General features: G+C 41.0%; 1 protein-coding gene across 1 annotated transcript in view; it reads right to left on the bottom strand.

Moving 5' to 3' along the window:
• Positions 1–19,653, bottom strand: part of LOC127424757 (ERC protein 2-like) — a 113,179-nt gene that overhangs the window by 43,143 nt on the left and 50,383 nt on the right. The window contains exon 4 of the mRNA XM_051670193.1: positions 285–407. Coding sequence (XP_051526153.1) covers positions 285–407 — 123 coding nt within the window. The remainder of the gene's footprint in view (positions 1–284; positions 408–19,653) is intronic.

The raw sequence follows: 19,653 nt of genomic DNA, 5'->3' as shown, positions 1-19,653 counted from the left end.
AGGCCGAGTTGACCTTGTTGCTATTGATAACATCACATTTAATGAGCGTGCTTTGGGATTGGTAGACAGACAACCACTTTTTGTTAGCAAATTCATAGACAGATGATGGAAAATGCATTGCAGTTACTAAATATGTGCTTGCTTTAGTTTAAAGCTCACTTGAATTTGTCTTAGATCATTAGACATTACATTACAGTGCCTTGAAAGACTGCCTTCAAATAAAAAACTTTTACAGAACATTTACTGAGCAGCTGGTGTTAGGTGAGCATGTGTTTGTGTGTGACCTGCTCTGGTGGAGGGGAGATCTGTTCCCGCTGCTCTCTGTGATGTAAGTGTTGGGAATACGGCTGGTGAATGTGTCCATCTTCATAATGTTCTTTTATCATGTCCTTCATCCGGCTGTGTGCCTGATAGACAAGATACAAATATCAGAGTTAGACGCTTGTCTCCACAGCAACATACTGTATTTGAGCAGAGCTTTCAATACTGCTCAAAGAGAATTTATGAAGCTTCAATACTTGAAGCTTATATTTTCTGCATAAAATCCTACAATTTTAAAGAATTTCTTTTATGTTTGCATCCTAAAAGTAGTTAATAATGAGGCAAAATCATGTATAAAGATTTCTGATCAGGAACAAGTGATCTTCAATAGCGTCAGTCTTTTTGTGATTGTAACAGTGACTCCTTAGGCTTGGAAATATAACACTAAAGTGAATTGCAAATGACCATTGTTTTTGAGCCCTACACCCTTCAACCCTCTGAAGCTTTTATCTGGAGGGTAAAGCTTTTGAAGGGATTAAGGCATAGGGATGAGCACTTCAGGATGAAACGCACCTATGCACCCCTGAGCTGTGTGCCAACCAAAGACCCAGTCGCTCTCCTCCACCAGAGGTGCTACCACCAGTTACACTTATTTAAAAAGCATTCAGAGCTGCTTGGGGTTAATTAATTTTTGGATTAACTCGTGCCTTGATTGGACTTATTTAATAAATGATTTCAATTGTGATGCAACTTCCCTGTGTTATAGAAGTCGCCATCTTTTATAATTACTGTAGTCACTGTCACCAAGGTTACAGGTGTAACTTCGGATATTTTAAGAACAGAATATGGGCTTGACTTCGGTTATTCATTCATACAGACATTTTTCAAGCTGCTACTGTAAGCTTTTGTATTAACAGGACATATTGAGACTCACACCTATAAGTAAATACAGGTGCATCTCAATAAATTAGAATGTCGTGGAAAAGTTCATTTATTTCAGTAATTCAACTCAAATTGTGAAACTCGTGTATTAAATAAATTCAATGCACACAGACTGAATTAGTTTAAGTCTTTGGTTCTTTTAATTGTGATGATTTTGGCTCACATTTAACAAAAACCCACCAATTCACTATCTCAAAAAATTAGAATATGGTGACATGCCAATCAGCTAATCAACTCAAAACACCTGCAAAGGTTTCCTGAGCCTTCAAAATGGTCTCTCAGTTTGGTTCACTAGGCTACACAATTATGGGGAAGATGCTGATCTGACAGTTGTCCAGAAGACAATCATTGACACCCTTCACAAGGAGGGTAAGCCACAAACATTCATTGCCAAGGAAGCTGGCTGTTCACAGAGTGCTGTATCCAAGCATGTTAACAGAAAGTTGAGTGGAAGGAAAAAGTGTGGAAGAAAAAGATGCACAACCAACCGAGAGAACCGCAGCCTTACAACTGTCAAGCAAAATCGATTCAAGAATTTGGGTGAACTTCACAAGGAATGGACTGAGGCTGGGGTCAAGGCATCAAGAGCCACCACACACAGACATGTCAAGGAATTTGGCTACAGTTGTCGTATTCCTCTTGTTAAGCCACTCCTGAACCACAGACAACGTCAGAGGCGTCTTACCTGGGCTAAGGAGAAGAAGAACTGGACTGTTGCCCAGTGGTCCAAAGTCCTCTTTTCAAAGTCCTTTTTTTGAGAGCAAGTTTTGTATTTCATTTGGAAACCAAGGTCCTAGAGTCTGGAGGAAGGGTGGAGAAGCTCAAAGCCCAAGTTGCTTGAAGTCCAGTGTTAAGTTTCCACAGTCTGTGATGATTTGGGGTGCAATGTCATCTGCTGGTGTTGGTCCATTGTGTTTTTTGAAAACCAAAGTCACTGCACCCATTTACCAAGAAATTTTGGAGCACTTCATGCTTCCTTCTGCTGACCAGCTTTTTAAAGATGCTGATTTCATTTTCCAGCAGGATTTGGCACCTGCCCACACTGCCAAAAGCACCAAAAGTTGGTTAAATGACCATGGTGTTGGTGTGCTTGACTGGCCAGCAAACTCACCAGACCTGAACCCCATAGAGAATCTATGGGGTATTGTCAAGAGGAAAATGAGAAACAAGAGACCAAAAAATGCAGATGAGCTGAACGCCACTGTCAAAGAAACCTGGGCTTCCATACCACCTCAGCAGTGCCACAAACTGATCACCTCCATGCCATGCCGAATTGAGGCAGTAATTAAAGCAAAAGGAGCCCCTACCAAGTATTGAGTACATATACAGTAAATGAACATGCTTTCCAGAAGGCCAACAATTCACTAAAAATGTTATTTTTATTGGTCTTATGATGGATTCTAATTTTTTGAGATAGTGAATTGGTGGGTTTTTGTTAAATGTGAGCCAAAATCATCACAATTAAAAGAACCAAAGACTTAAACTACTTCAGTCTGTGTGCTCTGAATTTATTTAATACACGAGTTTCACAATTTGAGTTGAATTACTGAAATAAATGAACTTTTCCAATATATTCTAATTTATTGAGATGCACCTGTATGGTTGTCAATCCCAAAAAGTGACTGTGTGAATGTACAATATGTAGCCAAATTTGCATATTAAGCTAGAATAGGTAGGTAAAGACTGATAAGGGGGAAAAAATTAATTTAAACAATTTTTGTGAAAAAAAGTGAAGGGGTCTGAATACATTCTGAATGCACTGTATATCCTCTATTCTTTTAAAAAGTGCATTACCCTTGCGAACCCACTCACACACAAACATAGGGTTGCCAACCGTCCCATATATTTCGGAATCTTCCTATATTTAAGGGAACAAAATTGCGTTCCTTTATATATTTATATATATATATATATATATACACACACACACACACACACACACACACACACTACCGGTCAAAAGTTTTGAAACACTTATTCTTTATTATAATTTTTTTCACATTTTAGAATAATAGTAAAGTCATCAAAACTATGGAATAATATAAATGGAACTATGGGAATTATGTTGTGACTAGACAAAATCCAAAATAAATAAAAACTGTTATATTTTAGCATCTTCAAAGTAGTCACCCTTTGCCTAGAATTTGTAGACATGTACTCTTGACATTTTCTCAACCAACTTCTTGAGGTATCACCCTGGGATGTTTTTTAAACAGTATTGAAGGAGTTCCCATCTATGTTGGGCACTTATTGGCTGCTTTTCTTTATTATTTGGTCCAAGTCATCAATTTCAAAATTTGTAATTTTAGTTTTATAATGAAATAAATTAATATGGTGGCATAATTATATTTTTGTCTACAAAACTAATTTCAAACATTTAAGCATATGCCTTCAGATCAAAAGATTTTTAAGATCATGAGAAACATTTCAGTCAAGTGTTTCAAAACTTTTGACCGGTAATGTGTGTGTATGTATATGCCTATTCTTTTTAACACATTATTTATATACTATCTACAAACTGATAACCCCAATTTTAAATGGAAAGCCACTTAAAAATTGATAAGACATAAATAATTTGGTCTATTAACTGCAGATGTGTTCTTTTGGCAAAAAGTAGTGTTTATTAAAAGTGAAGATTAATAGACATTTGGTGCTTCCTGGTCATTGTATGAACTCACTGGAGTCCCGTAAAAAAAAGGCCCATATTTAGAGCTGGAATGTCCCATATTTGGCTTGCAGAAAGTTGGCAACCCTACATATACAGAGAGAGCGAGAGAGAGAGAGAGAGAGACAGAGAGAGAGAGAGAGAGAGGTGTACAGTTACAGTGCACTGGTGTTGACTTTTGAAGAAACATGCTCTTGGGAAAAACAACTCCATCATGAGTGTTAGACATCAAAGCCTGGAATTCCAGAGAGCATCCATCAGGAGCAACACCTGGTAGATCACTCCAAAGAACACAGATTTATAACAACCTGCACTGCAGGCAGACAAGAGTGTGAGTGTGTGTGATGGTGGCACTGCGCAAAGCAAAACAGCTTAAAATTTCTGAATAACATTGGATTAGATAACAAAATACGAAATTAAGCATCATTTATTGACAGAAAGATAAAACAAGCAAACTTCTCAAACATAAGGTTTCACAAAAAGCCTGTTAGGTTTGAAATTATGAAACAATAGATAGTGTTAAAAAAGGAATACGTGCAGTATTGTAACACTTTTTGTTTGACGTTAGTGAAGCGCACTGATTGTTAATGTGCTCAACTCTACCTGAAAACTGACTTCATACATCCACGAAAAATCAAGTTAATTCTGAGATAAGCTCAAGCAGCATTTGTTTCAATATTTAAACTGCATCCAAAAGCTGGGAAATGCTGTCTTCGGAGGCATGGAGGTAGGATGAAAATAATTGCAGTTTTCGGATGCAGCCTTTGTGTGTGTGTGTGTGAAATCTGTCAGTATATCCCACAGTAATACTAATAAAAAAACCACACTTTACATAAGAACACGTACAGTATATTTGCTTATGTTTGCAAAGACGCAAAACATACTGACAGCATCTAAAACGTAAACAATTTTATGCATACAAACTTACAAATACAAATGTTCAGAAATCCTTATTTGATCCATGAATATTTAATTTATTGAATCTTTTTTTTGTGTGTTTCTTTTTGTTTTTTGTTGCATTTATAGCCTAATCAATGTGATTAATTCAATGTTCACTGCCATCACATGTATTTAATGCAGTTGATGCATTTACCTAATTTGACATAATAGTGGTTTTAATCTGTTCTGTTTGATTTTTTGTTGCCGTATTCTATATATTGGTACGGTATATCTATATATAACTTGTTTCAAAGGATTATATCACTTTAACTTTAAAACATTGAAATGAATTAAAATTCTTTATTAATTCTTAATACTTAATTAATTGCCACCTGAAGAAGCATTACACCGGTTTACGGAATAAACCGTACGTCAAATGCTTATTGGCTTTCACATGTCTTGGGACTGATTGCAACATGTTATATTAGGCCTACACAGAGTGGATTAGGAGAAACATTTTAACTTTAAAGGGATAGTTCACCCAAAAATGAAAATTCTCTCATCATTTACTCACCCTCATGCCATCCCAGATTTGTGTGACTGTCTTATTTCAGCAGAACACAAACAAAGATTTTTCAGCTCTGTAGGTCCATAAAACAGTGTTCGTAAAGATGCTTCAAAGTGAAATTCAAGGACTTTCAAGGACTTTAAGCACATTTTTATTTGTTTTCAAGGACTATGCTCGAGATTTCATTAAAACGAAATCATTATTTGTACATTTTAAATAAAAATATTTTATTTATTCAATTTATTTGTTTTTATAAAACACCACTTATTACAAGTACAACATATCTTAATGTGCATCTTTAACTACACATCCTCACAGAATCAATTCTTGGTTCATTCATGACAAAATTGATGTGCAATTGTAGTGTGCTCCCTTAAAACACACTTCGCTCCAACAAAAGTGAACAACTGGGTCCGTAAACAGTAGTCCATATGACTTGTGTGCTATGTTCCATGTTTTCTTAAGTCACACAACAGATATATGTGAGGAACTGACCGAAATTGCTAATGGGTCATTCTCAAAAAATGTTGACTTGCCAACGTACAAAATTTTTTAAAGTTTCCATTCAGTTCAGTTTTTGCCCATAAACGCTGAGGATAAACATTCTGACATTATTTTTGTTCATAAAGGACAACTTGACTGTTGTTCTTTCTTTTATTATTTAATTTTGTTTCATGAACGAAGCAAGGGATAACACTAATGAGGTTTAAATGGGTTACAACACTAAATTTTGTTGTGTAAATTTTACAGTTAAAATGTGAATTAATAACTTTTTAACATGCTCAGAAAATCACTTTATGCATATTTAAGCAGCCTCTGAACTTTGACCTTAAAAATTATTTTCCACAACTTTTTGTATTTAATTTGTTTTTTAACATTAAAAAAAAAAAGGTAACCACCAATGCCATGAAATCAAGGGACAAACATTCTTTTTAGATTATTTAAATAAATAATAATAATAATAAACTTTATTTATATAACACCTTTCATAACTTAAAATGCAGCTCAAAGTGCTTTACAAGAAAAGGGTATTAAAACCAAAAAGACAGATAAAAACAGAGAGATTAAAAGAGAATTACAGGTAATAAAAAACATCTGGTGATAGTAATACCAAGTGTGAAATTTAAAAACCAACAAAAACAAAAAAATATCAGAGGGTGAATTAATTAAAAGCAAGGCCATAAAAATATGTTTTTAGCTGCTTCTTGAAATTATCAACAGAGGTTTCTTTTCTAATATGTGATGGGAGTATGTTCCAAATCCTCGGTGCATAGCTACAAAAAGCTGCCTCGCCGTACTTTTTGCAATTTATTTGTGGTACATTTAGCAAGCCAGCGTTAAGTGACCTAAGCGGGTGGTTTGGAACATACACCGACAAGCAGACTGAAAGGTATGAAGTTGCTAGACCATTTATGGCTTTAAAAACAAATAAAATAATTTTAAAGTCTATCCTCAGCGTTACAAGTAGCTATTGCAAAGACGCTAAAACTGGTGTAATATGTTCTCTTTTTCTGGTTTTGGTTAAAATTCTTGCTGCTGAATTTTGAATGAGTTGCAGCCGATCAATTTTTTTTTTTTTTTGCCAAACCAGAATAAAGTGCATTACAGTAATCTAAGCATGAAAATGCAAAAGCATGAGTCAATTTCTTAGCATCTTCTAGAGAAAGGTAGGGTCTGACACTGCGAGTTCGAATCCATGGTGTGCTGAGTGACTCCAGCCAGGTCTCCTAAGCAACCAAATTGGCCCAGTTGCTAAGGAGGGTAGAGTCACATGGGGTAACCTTGCGGAGTCTCCGCGGTGTCATGCACAACGAGCCACGTGATAAGATGCGCAGATTGGCAGTCTCAGAAGCAGAGGCAACAGAGACTTGTCCTCTGCCACCTGGATTGAGGTGAGTAACCGCGCCACCATGAGGACCTACTAAGTAGTGGGAATTGGGCATTCCAAAATGGGAGAAAAAGGGATACAAAATAATGATTTTCTGTAGTTCCCCTTCACTAATTTTATTTAAAATAAATTGATTTCCTGAGAAGCACCAGCAGGATCAGCCCTATGACATTCCCTCTTTAACAAGCGAGTTCACTCATTTTTCCAAGGTGTTTCCTTAATCTGTGATTTCTTTTTAGTTTTCTCAGGAGCAACTATGTCAAGAGTTGATCTTAAATTACAGTTAAAGAGGTTTAGTTTTTCATGAATCGATGTAGTCGATGTTATTTCATCAGAGAGAGGCAGACTATGCATGTGGTTTGAGAAATTTGCTACTGAAGATAGTCTAACAAAGTGTCTTTTGATGAAATGTTCAGTATCATCCTTTACGAATCCAGCAATAGTAGTGTTAAAAAATATACAGTAGTGTTCTGAAATATTTAAATCAACAATCTTATCAACCACAGGATTTAGCCCTCTAGAAGTTACTAAATCTAGAGTGTGGCTACAGTTGTGAGTTGGCCCAGCAATATGTTGCATAAAGTCAAAAGAGTGCAAGAGTTGCAAAAAATCCATAGCAATACAATCCAAGGTGTTGTCAATATGTAAATTAAAATCACCAGTTAGAAGAATCCTATCATAGTTAAAGAAACAGTCTGAAAGTAGTTCAGACATTTCAGGTAAAAAAGAAGGTGTATACTTTGGTGGTCATTAGATTGTAATCAGCAGCAGCGAGGTTTGACATTCCAATATAATAGCCTGGTATTCGAAAGATGAAAAGCTGCCAAAAGTTAGAAGCTTGCATTTAAAAATGTCTGAGAAAATGGCAGCCAGTCCTCCTTGCTTCCCCTCACGAATAGAGTGGATAAAACTGTAATTTGGGGGGGATGCTTCGATTAAGAGAGAGGTGAAGTTTCAGTGAAGAAAATAAAATCTAATTTGTGTTCACAAATAAGATCATTTAAAACAAAGGTCTTATTAGTAAAAGCCTGGACATTTAACAAAGCCATGTTAAGCTTCTTTTCAAGTGCAAACCTATTAGCTGGGCTGTGATTTTCTAGGGGTATAGAAATCAGGTTAGATCTTCACCTCAACTGTGTCTTTGCATTAATCTTTTAATGTATTCCGTTTTTGTTTAGACTTTTATGTTGAAAGTCTTGTTTAGTTCCCCATTCCTGTTTCCTGTGTTAGTTTTGTAGTCCTTTGTAGTTTTATTTCATGATTGGTTCTCTCTGATTATTTCCCCAGGTGTTCCTTGTTTTCCCCTGTGTATTTAAGCACTTGTTTCCCCTGGTTAGTTTGTCAGTCTTCACATCTTGTCATGTTTTGTGCCTGGTTTCCCGTGTTTTGTTTCTTATATTCTGAGTTTCTTTGTTTATCTTTGTTTCAATAAAGCTGCGTTTAGATCCTCATTCCTCGCCTGCCTCTTCACAGAAAGACTGACCAAAAATGGATCTAGTGGCCGTCTGAATTCTGCTCCTTAAACAAGGGGATCATCCAGTTGAGGATCATGTCCGTGAGTTTTTAGAGCTAGCGAATTTAGTGCACTATCCAGACTGCTATCTAGTGGTTTTCTTCTTCGGTCTGAATAGTGCACTGAAGGAACTAATGCCTCCAGCTAATACTCACTGGCCTCTCTACGAATATGTGGAGAAGGCTCTGGAATTTTGCGGTTCCCTTTACACAGTGGATTATGGCAGGCCAAAATCTGCATCTTCGGCTCCCTTGTCCAAGCCTTCCATGGCTCCTTGCTCCAAGCCAGCGCCCATGCTTGAGTTTGCTCCACGCCATGTCACAACCAAGCCTTCCGCGACTCCTTGCTCCTAGCCTCCCGCGGCCCGTCTCGAAGCCTTCCATGGCCCCTGTCTCCAAGTTGAATGATCTGCCGCTGATGTCAGTGCGTAGGGCCATGAAGACCCTACCTCACAAATTGTCAGCACCCATGCCTGCCACGGCCAATGAGCGAGCACCCACACCTTCCACGGCCAACAAGCCAATACCCACGCCTGCCATGACCAATGAGCTGGAAGCCTCGTCCGTCCCAGAGCCAGCGTTGCCAGCCTCGTCCATCCCAGAGCCAGCATTGCTAAATTCGGCCATCCGGAGGAGGAGGAGAAAGGCTTCTGTTCCCGAGTCTCTGCCCATGCTCATGACTACAGAGGTCGTCTCTGAGTCTCTGCCAGTGTTTACGACCACAGAGATCGTTCCTGAGTCTCTGCCAGTGTTCACGACCACAGAGGTCGTTCCCGAGTCTCTGCCAGTGTTCACGACCACAGAGGTCGTTCCCGAGTCTCTGCCAGTGTTCACGACCACAGAGGTCGTTCCCGAGTCTCTGCCAGTGTTCACGACCACAGAGGTCGTTCCCGAGTCTCTGCCAGTGTTCACGACCACAGAGGTCGTTCCCGAGTCTCTGCCAGTGTTCACGACCACAGAGGTCGTTCCCGAGTCTCTGCCAGTGTTCACGACCACAGAGGTCGTTCCCGAGTCTCTGCCAGTGTTCACGACCACAGAGGTCGTTCCCGAGTCTCTGCCAGTGTTCACGACCACAGAGGTCGTTCCCGAGTCTCTGCCAGTGTTCACGACCACAGAGGTCGTTCCCGAGTCTCTGCCAGTGTTCACGACCACAGAGGTCGTTCCCGAGTCTCTGCCAGTGTTCACGACCACAGAGGTCGTTCCCGAGTCTCTGCCAGTGTTCACGACCACAGAGGTCGTTCCCGAGTCTCTGCCAGTGTTCACGACCACAGAGGTCGTTCCCGAGTCTCTGCCCATGCCCACGACCACAGAGGTCGTTCCCGAGTCTCTGCCCATGCCCACGACCACAGAGGTCGTTCCCGAGTCTCTGCCCATGCCCACGACCACAGAGGTCGTTCCCGAGTCTCTGCCCACGACCACAGAGGTCGTTCCCGAGTCTCTGCCCACGACCACAGAGGTCGTTCCCGAGTCTCTGCCCACGACCACAGAGGTCGTTCCCGAGACTCTTCCCATGTTCGCGACCATGGAGGTCGTTTTCCAGTCATCCAGGACTCTTTGTCTCGAGCCTCCCATGGTTCCGCCTTCCACAGCTTTGCCCCTCGAACCTACCATGGCTTCGCCTTCCTTGGTTTTGCCCCTCGAGCCTCTCCTGGCCCTCCGCCTGATCTGCTCTGGTCTCCTGGCCCTCCGCCTGATCTGCTCTGGTCTCCTGGCCCTCCGCCTGATCTGCTCTGGTCTCCTGGCCCTCCACCTGATCTGCTCTGGTCTCCTTGGTCTCCTGACCGTCCGCCTGATCTGCTCTGGTCTCCTGGGTTGTCTGCCTGATCTGCTTTGGTCTCCTGGGTTGTCCGCCTGATCTGCTCTGGTCTCCTTGGTCCTCACTCCCACCGGCTCTGCCTCGATCTTCTGAGCCTCCAGCTCCACCTCAGCCCTCTGAACATCTGGCTCCAGCTTGGTCCTCCGAGCCTGCAGCGTCACCCTGACTCTCCATCCCTCTGGCTGCACCTTGGTCTCAAGCCTCTCTGTCTTTGCCTTGTTCCTTGTGTCCCCTTGAACTGCCTGTTTCCCCTTTTTCCCCCACACCCCATGGACAATTTGTTTTTTGTGGAACGTCTGGAATCCACTCTTTAAAGGGGGGCTCTGTCATGTATTCCCTGTTTTTGTTTAGACTTATGTTGAAATTCTTGTTTAGTTCCCCGTTCCTGTTTCCTGTGTTAGTTTTGTAGTCCTTTGTAGTTTTATTTCATGATTGGTTCTTCCTGATTGTTTCCCCAGGTGTTCCTCATTCCCTGATTGTTTTCCCTTGTGTATTTAAGCCCTTGTTTCCCCTGGTTTTGTCAGTCTTCACATGTGTTGTCATGTTCTGTGCCTGGTTTCCCGTGTTTTGTTTAGTTTTATTCTGATTTTTTTTTCTTTTGTTCAATTAAAGCTGCATTTAGATCCTCATTCCTCGCCTGCCTCGTCACAGGTCTTTCTATCAGAAATGACGGTTTCAATATCATAGACATTTCTATCGTAAGCAACAGTTTTAAAATTATGCTGGAGATGCTTTCTGCATTGTCATAGTTTGGTCTGTAAGGGGAGCGAATAATTATTTTGTTTTGCTTTTTTTGCACACTTTTTCGGCCTTGCACTAATGCCTGAATTTACAAATTAGTAAAAAATAAACTAAACACAAGAATAACTGTAAATGTCACAGAAGTGTACCAGATGAAGGAGGAAAGGATTTTTTCCAGGCAATTGACCAATTCAAATATACTTTCTAAAAAATGTGCAAAACAGAGTCAATCCATTTCATATTATTAAATGTTAGGATTTATTTATTTTTTTGGCTGTTTGAAAGTTTTTCGTTATTAAAAAAGTCAAGGGACATGTTTGTCAACATATTTTGATATTGACCCAAATGTCAAACAACCAGGGCTGCGTTTCCAAAAAGCAAGATTAAGTTGATCGTAGAGACCATTGGCGCCAATGGTTTCTACGATCTACTGAGGCTTACGATTCTTTTGGGTAACACAGCCCTGTTTTGTAAGACACAAAGCTCTCTATACACAGGCAGGCGCTAGATGGCTCACAAAACTGAATCAGAAAGAGCTTTATTGCCAAGTATGCTTCCACATACAAGGAATGTTTCTTGGTGACAGAAGCTTCCAGTGCACAAATAATACAACAACAAGACAAAGATAATAAAAAAAATAAAAAAATAACAATAAAATAGAATAAAAATAAAAAACAAATAGAAATATAAGTATATATAGAAATACACAAGACAAAAATATACATATAGTATTTACAAATACAAATCTGTTATATACAGTGCAAGGGAATGTAATGCAGAAGAGGTAGGATATGTTAAATAATATAATTGATTAGGCTGTGTATTGCACGTAATTATAGTATAGTTTTAACTGTTCATGAGATGTGCCTGACTGAGCAGTCCGAACTGTCCTTTGTAGTCTTTTGATGTCCGATTTCATAGCTGAACCAAACCAGACAGTTATTGAAGTGCAGAGGACAGACTCAATGACTGCTGAGTAGAACTGGATTAGCAGCGCCTGTGGCAGGTTGAACTTCCTCAACTGGTGAAGGAAGTACAACCTCTGCTGGGCCTTTTTCACAATGGAGTCAATGTGGGCCTACCACTTCAGGTCCTGTGAGATGGTAGTGCCCAGGAACCTGAATAACTCCACTGCTGCCACAGTGCTGTTTAGAATGGTGAGAGGGGTCAATGTTGGGGTGTTCCTCCTAAAGTACGCAATCATCTCCACTGTTTTGAGCGTGTTGCACTCCAGGTTGTTATGACTGCACCAGTGAGCCAGCCATTTCTTCTGTATGCAGACTCGTCATCATCTTAGTTGAGGCCGATGACAGTAGTGTCGTCTGCAAACTTCAGGTGCTTGCAGTTGTTGGTATACAGGAAGAAGAGTAGTGGGGAGGGCACACATCCCTGGGGGGCACCAGTGCTGACTGTACATGTGCTGGAAATGAATTTCCCCAGTCTCACAAGCTGATTTAAGTTTCTGCCAGTAGGTTGGAAGAAGATGAACCAGACAGTGATCAGAGAGTCCCAAAGCTGCTCAAGGCACAGAGCGATATGCATCCTTTAATACTGTGTAGCAGAGGTCCAGTATATTTCTGTCCCTGGTGGGGCATGTAATGTGCTGTCTGTGTTTTGGCAATGAATCCTCCTCCATGAATCCTCCATTGATCAGCATTCAAATTCAGAATGTTTTACATCTCATTGGATTAATTTGTAATTAAAACTGATAGTTGCAAGGATTCATATTTGTGAAATCCTCCATAGCAGTATCTATAAAATATTTGTTTAAATCCTCAACCAGTAACAATCGATTGTGATTGGCCCATTCTGAACAGCGCTACCAAAGTAACAGGTGCCAAGTAACTGCGCTGTCTATGTGCTGCTTCAGCAGTCGTCTGGACCTTTGCCCATATGGATAAAAACAATTGGCTCATAAGAGTCATTTATTCATCAGTTTGAGTCTACTGGCTTCTCGAAACACTGTCACAGTGTGTTAGTACAGTGTTTCATCTGCACCAGCAGAAGAATGTACAGTATGTTTGAGAACCATTTTTTTTTTTTTTTTTTTTTTTTTTATGAAAGCGGTTCGGAATAAGAAGAATACAGCACACACAGAGAAGTATGCAAATATATATATATATATATATATATATATATATATAAACTACCGGTCAAAAGTTTTGAAACACTTACTCATTCTTTATTCTAATTTTTTTTTTTTTTTTTTTCACATTTTAGAATAATAGTAAAGTCATCAAAACTGTGGAATAACATAAATGGAACTATGGGAATTATGTTGTGACTAAACAAAATCCAAAATAAATAAAAACTGTGTTATATTTTAGCATCTTCAAAGTAGTCACCCTTTGCCTAGAATTTGCAGACATGTACTCAACCAACTTCTTGAGGTATCACCCTGAGATGTTTTTAAACAGTATTGAAGAAGATCCCATCTATGTTGGGCTGCTTTTCTTTATTATTTGGTCCAAGTCATCAATTTCAAAATCTTTTTTTTTAATTTTTTTTTTATTACATTTTAGTTTTATAATGAAATAAATTAATATGGTGGCACAATTATATTTTTGTCTACAAAACTAATTTCAAACATTTAAGCATACGCCTTCAGATCAAAAGATTTTTAAGATCATGAGAAACATTTCAGTCAAGTGTTTCAAAACTTTTGACTGGTAGTGTGTATATATATATATATATATATATATATATATATATATATATATATATATATGTTTTAAAAAAATAAATAAATAAATCAAGCATACCACTGTAACCATTCTACCACTCCAAATTTAGGGTGGCCAGTGCGGGGTCCAGGCTTATTGATACAGGGGCACTACATGAAATTCCACATAAAAAGCACTTGCAAACAACATCTCATTCTGCATTTTTGTGATAGTTAAGACTGCAAAGTACTTGATTTCTATCACAAGTGCCATCTGGGCTTGTTCTGTACAACAAACAGTGTTAAGAGGTGTTTTCCCCATCATTTGATCACTTACACGGAATCGTTGTTGTGTGTGTGTGTATTTGTGGTGTGTACGTCAGTGTAATGACTCCGGGCGCACACATCAGAAAGGTTCCACCCAACTCCGACCAGTGTTTATGCTGGTTCATGCTTCCTTAACAGTGAATATTTTAATTGCGATTAAGAAAAATTAACATGTTAAACTTTTTAAATTAATGGCATGCATTTTCAGCAAACTTAACATGTGTAAATATTTGTATGAACATAAAAAGATTCAACAACTAAGACATAAACTGAACAAGTTTCACAGACATGTGACTAACAGAAATGGAATAATGTGTCCCTGAACAAAGGGGTGGGGGGTGGGGGGGTCAAAATCAAAAGTAATAGTCAGTATCTGGTGTGGCCACCAGCTGCATTTAGTACCTCAGTGCATCTCCTCCTCATGGACTGCACCAGATTTGCCAGTTCTTGCTGTGAGATGTTACCCCATTCTTCCACCAAGGCACTTGCAAGTTCCCGGATATTTCTGGGGGGAATGGCCCTAGCCCTCACCCTCCGATCAAACAGGTCCCAGACGTGCTCAATGGGATTGAGATTCGGGCTCTTTGCTGGCCATGGCAGAACACTGACATTCCTGTCTTGCAGGAAATCATGCACAGAATGAGCAGTATGGCTGGCGGCATTGTCATGCTGGAGGATCATGTCAGGATGAGCCTGCAGGAAGGGTACCACATGAGGGAGGAGGATGTCTTCCCTGTAACACACAGCGTTGAGACTGCCTGAAATGACAACAAGCTCAGTCCGATGATGCTGTGACACACCGCCCCAGACCATGACGGACCTTCCACCTCCAAATCGATCCCGCTCCAGAGTACAGACCTCGGTGTAACATTCCTTTGACAATAAACGCAACTCCGACCATCACCCCTGGTGAGGCAACCCCGCGACTCGTCAGTGAAGAGCACTTTTTGCCAGTCCTGTCTGGTCCAGCGAAGGTGGGTTTGTGCCCATAGGCGACATTGTTGCCGGTGATGTCTGGTAAGGACCTGCCTTACAACAGGCCTACAAGCCCTCATTCCAGCCTCTCTCAGCCTTTTGCGGACAGTCTGAACACTGATGGAGGGATTGTTCGTTCCTGGTGTAGCTCGGGCAGTTGTTGTTGCCATCCTGTACCTGTCCTGCAGGTGTGATATTTGGATGTACCGATCCTGTGCAGATGTTGGTCTGCCATTGCCAGGATGATCAGCTGTCCTTCCTGTCTCCCTGTAGTGCTGTCTTAGGGATCTCACAGTATGGACATTGCAATTTATTGCCCTGGCCACATCTGCAGTCATGCCTCCATGCAGCATGCCTAAGGCACTTTCACGCAGGTGAGCAGGGACACTGGGCATCTTACTTTTGGTGTTTTTCAGAGTCAGTAGTCTCTTTTGTGTCCTAAGTTTTTATAACTGTGACCTTAATTGCCGACCGTCTGTAAGCTGTTAGTGTCTTAACGACTGTTCCACAGGTGAATGTTCATTAATTGTTTATGGTTCATTGAACAAGCATGGAAAACTTTGTTTAAACACTTTACAATAAAGATCTGTAAAGTTATTTGGATTTTTACAAAATTATCTTTAAAATACAGTGTCCTGAAAAAGGGACATTTATTTTTTTGCTGAGTTTATATATATATATATATATATATATATATATATATATATATATATTTTATTTTTTTTATTTTTTTTTTAACTCAAGATGGCGCCGAGTATGGCTGCTGTGTTGCGAGCTCTGACACAATATGGTAGTGTTTTGTTTACAATTCTTATGTTTTTTGTCTTGGATGGTGTCTGCCTTATTGTCTACAACAGACAAACACTTTTGGACATTGGTTCAGCAATTCCACACCGTAAACCGGACTTCAAATTCCTCAATGCCGACCCGCTGTTTACAAACACGCAAGCGGAGCCCTTTGTCTGGGCAGCCCGGCCGCGGAAACGCAGGAGGAAAAGGGGAAACAGAGCTGCCGTTCTCATCAGAGTAAGATGCCGCGCAAATCGACCCCTGCTACCCAGTATTCTACTGGCAAATTTTCAGTCTCTGGATAACAAGCTCTGCGAGCTGAGAGCGCGGATCTCTTTCCAATGAGAGATGAGGGACTGCTGCATTATCTGCCTTACGGAAACTTGGATGTCTGCGGAGATTCCAGACTCAGCCATCGAACCCGCGGGGTTCTCCGTGCACCGAGCGGACAGAGCGAAAGACCTCTCAGGTAAAAGCAGAGGTGGTGGTGTATGTTTTATGATCAATAAATCCTGGTGTGATCAGAGGAACGTACATTCTATCAAGTCTTTCTGCTCTCCTGATCTGGAATTTCTCGTGCTTCTGTGTCGACCATTCTGGCTACCGAGGGAATTCACAGCGATCATTATCACTGCTGTGTACATCCCCCCACAAGTCGACACAGACCAGGCACTCTAGGAACTGTATGGGATTATAAGCAAGCAGGAAACCACACACCCCGAGGCCACGTTCATTGTGACCGGTGACTTTAATAAAGCCAGTTTCAAATCAGTCGCACCAAAATACCACCAACACATTAGTTTTAACACACGAGGGGACCGGGTTTTGGACCATTGCTACTCTCCCTTCCGGGATGGCTACAAATCCATTTGGCAAATCGGACCATTCTTCCATTCTGCTTCTGCCCACTTACAGGCAGAAACTGAAACAGGAAGCACCCACCCTCAGAACGATCCAGTGCTGGTCGGACCAGTCAGACTCTATGCTACAAGACTGTTTTGATCACACGGACTGGGAGATGTTCCGGTCCGCCTCTGATGACGACATCAAGCTTTACGCTGATAGCGTAATGTGTTTCATCAGAAAGTCCGTAGAGGACATCGTTCCGACCAGAACAATATGGATCTAACTGAACCAGATGCCATGGATTAATAGCGATGTTCGCACGGCACTTAATGTGTGGACCTCCGCTTTTAATTCCGGGAACACAGAGGAGCATAAACAAGCCAGTTATTGTTGGTTCAGAACAGCAAAACGCCAGTACAGGGACAAGATTGAAGGACAGTTTAACACCACCAACTCTAGAAGCATGTTGCAGGAAATTAACATCATCACAGACTTTAAAGGGAATAAAAACTCCACCGTGAACACCGCTGCCTCTCTCCCGGATGAGCTAAATACTTTTTATGCTCGTTTTGAGGGAAATAACACCGCCCCCGCGGAGAGAGCTCTCGCGGCCGAAGCTACAGAGGTTAGTTCACTCTCCGTCTCTGTAGCGGATGTAACCCGATCCTTACGACGGGTGAATATCCGCAAAGCCGCAGGTCCAGACGGTATTCCGGGCCGCGTCATCAGAGCGTGTGCAAACCAACTGGCTGGTGTTTTTATGGACATTTTCAACCTTTCCCTCTCTTTGTCTGTAGTCCCCACATGCTTTAAAATGTCCACCATTGTGCCTGTTCCAAAGCAATCCAAAATCACTTGCTTAAATGACTGGCATCCTGTTGCTCTGACCCCCATCATCAGCAAATGCTTTGAGAGACTAATCAGAGATTACATCTGCTCTGTGCTGCCTCTCTCTCTAGACCCATTGCAGTTTGCTTACCGCAACAACCGCTCCACTGATGATGCCATTGCATCTACAATACACACTGCTCTCTCCCACCTGGAAAAAAAGAACACTTATGTGAGAATGCTGTTTGTAGGCTACAGCTCAGCATTCAACACCATAGTGCCCTCCAAGCTTGATGAGAAACTCCGGGCTCTGGGCTTAAACAGCTCGCTGTGCAGCTGGATCCTGGACTTCCTGCCAAGCAGACGCCAGGTGGTTAGAATAGGCAGCAACATCTCATCACTGACCCTCAATACTGGAGCCCCACAGGGATGTGTTCTCAGCCCACTCTTGTTTTCTCTGTACACACATGACTGTGTGGCAACACATAGCTCCAATGCCATTATTAAGTTTGCTGATGACACGACGGTGGTAGGTCTGATCACTGACAATGATGAAAGAGCCTACAGAGAGGAGGTGCACACTCTGACACACTGGTGTCAGGAGCACAACCTCTCCCTCAACGTCAGTAAAACAAAGGAGCTTGTGGTGGACTTCAGAAGAAAAGACAGAGAACACAGTCCCATCACCATCAATGGAGCACCAGTGGAGAGAGTCAGCAGCTTCAAGTTCCTGGGTGTCCACATCACTGAGGAACTCACATGGTCCATCCACACTGAAGTCATTGTGAAGAAGGCTCATTAGCGCCTCTTCTTCTTGAGACGGCTGAGGAAGTTTGGAATGAACCGCCACATCCTCACACGGTTCTACACCTGCATTGTAGAGAGCATCCTGACTGGCTGCATCTCCGCCTGGTACGGCAACAGCACCACCCACAACCGCAAAGCACTGCAAAGGGTGGAGCGAACTGCCAGACACATCATCGGAGGTAAACTTCCCTCCCTCCAGGACATATATACCAGGCGGTGTGTGAAAAAAGCTCAGAGGATCATCAGAGACTCCAGCCACCCGAGCCATGGGCTGTTCTCACTGCTACCATCAGGCAGGCGATATCGCAGCATCAGGACCCGCACCAGCCGACTTCATGATAGCTTCTTCCCCCAAGCAATCAGACTTTTGAGCTCTTGATCTCCCACGATCAAAATACATCAGCACTGCACTTTATTACTCTTACATCTCACACCGGACTGTCATAAATTATATTATTATTATATTATATTCTCTCTTAACAGCTTACTATCAACCGACAGCCTGAATGTCAGTACAGTACAATACAACCTACTATACATTCTATATATACTATATATACTTTTTTGATTTTATTGAATGTGTATCTATATTGTGTGTATTGTATACTGTACAGTGTATGTTATTATTGTATATTGTGTTGTATGTAATTATGTGTATATTAGACTTTAAATTGTGTTGTGTTAATCTGATGTTTATTGTAAATTGGTATATGTCTCATCACTGTCACGACTGCTATGTTGCTCGGAACTGCACCCAAGGATTTCACACACCATTGCACTTGTGTATATGGCTGTGTGACAATAAAAGTGATTTGATTTTTATTTTTAAAATAAAGTGCATTAGCCTGCTAGCAGCTGTCTCTGGAAATCTGTCTCGGGTAATCCGATCACAAGTTGTCAGGCAAGACAAATGGCCATTAACCTGGTTGCTCAAATGCATCTAATGTGACCACTGGTGTTCAGATTTTATGACTGCATATGTCACTCACTATGTCAATGTGTAATTGCAAGGTACCGAAGCACAAAAAAGTATAAAAAAGACAAAGCACGCTTGAAAAATGTTGGTATTACCGCAAGTAATGTACTGTATGTACAGTAGTTAATCCACCAGTCAAAGACTTATGTCTAACACAAAACAACCCCTGTT

Source organism: Myxocyprinus asiaticus, chromosome 33, assembly GCF_019703515.2.
Source record: "Myxocyprinus asiaticus isolate MX2 ecotype Aquarium Trade chromosome 33, UBuf_Myxa_2, whole genome shotgun sequence".
NCBI lineage: Eukaryota > Metazoa > Chordata > Actinopteri > Cypriniformes > Catostomidae > Myxocyprinus > Myxocyprinus asiaticus.
Note: the sequence above shows the minus strand (reverse complement) of the source record. Positions and strands in the feature narration are given on the sequence as shown.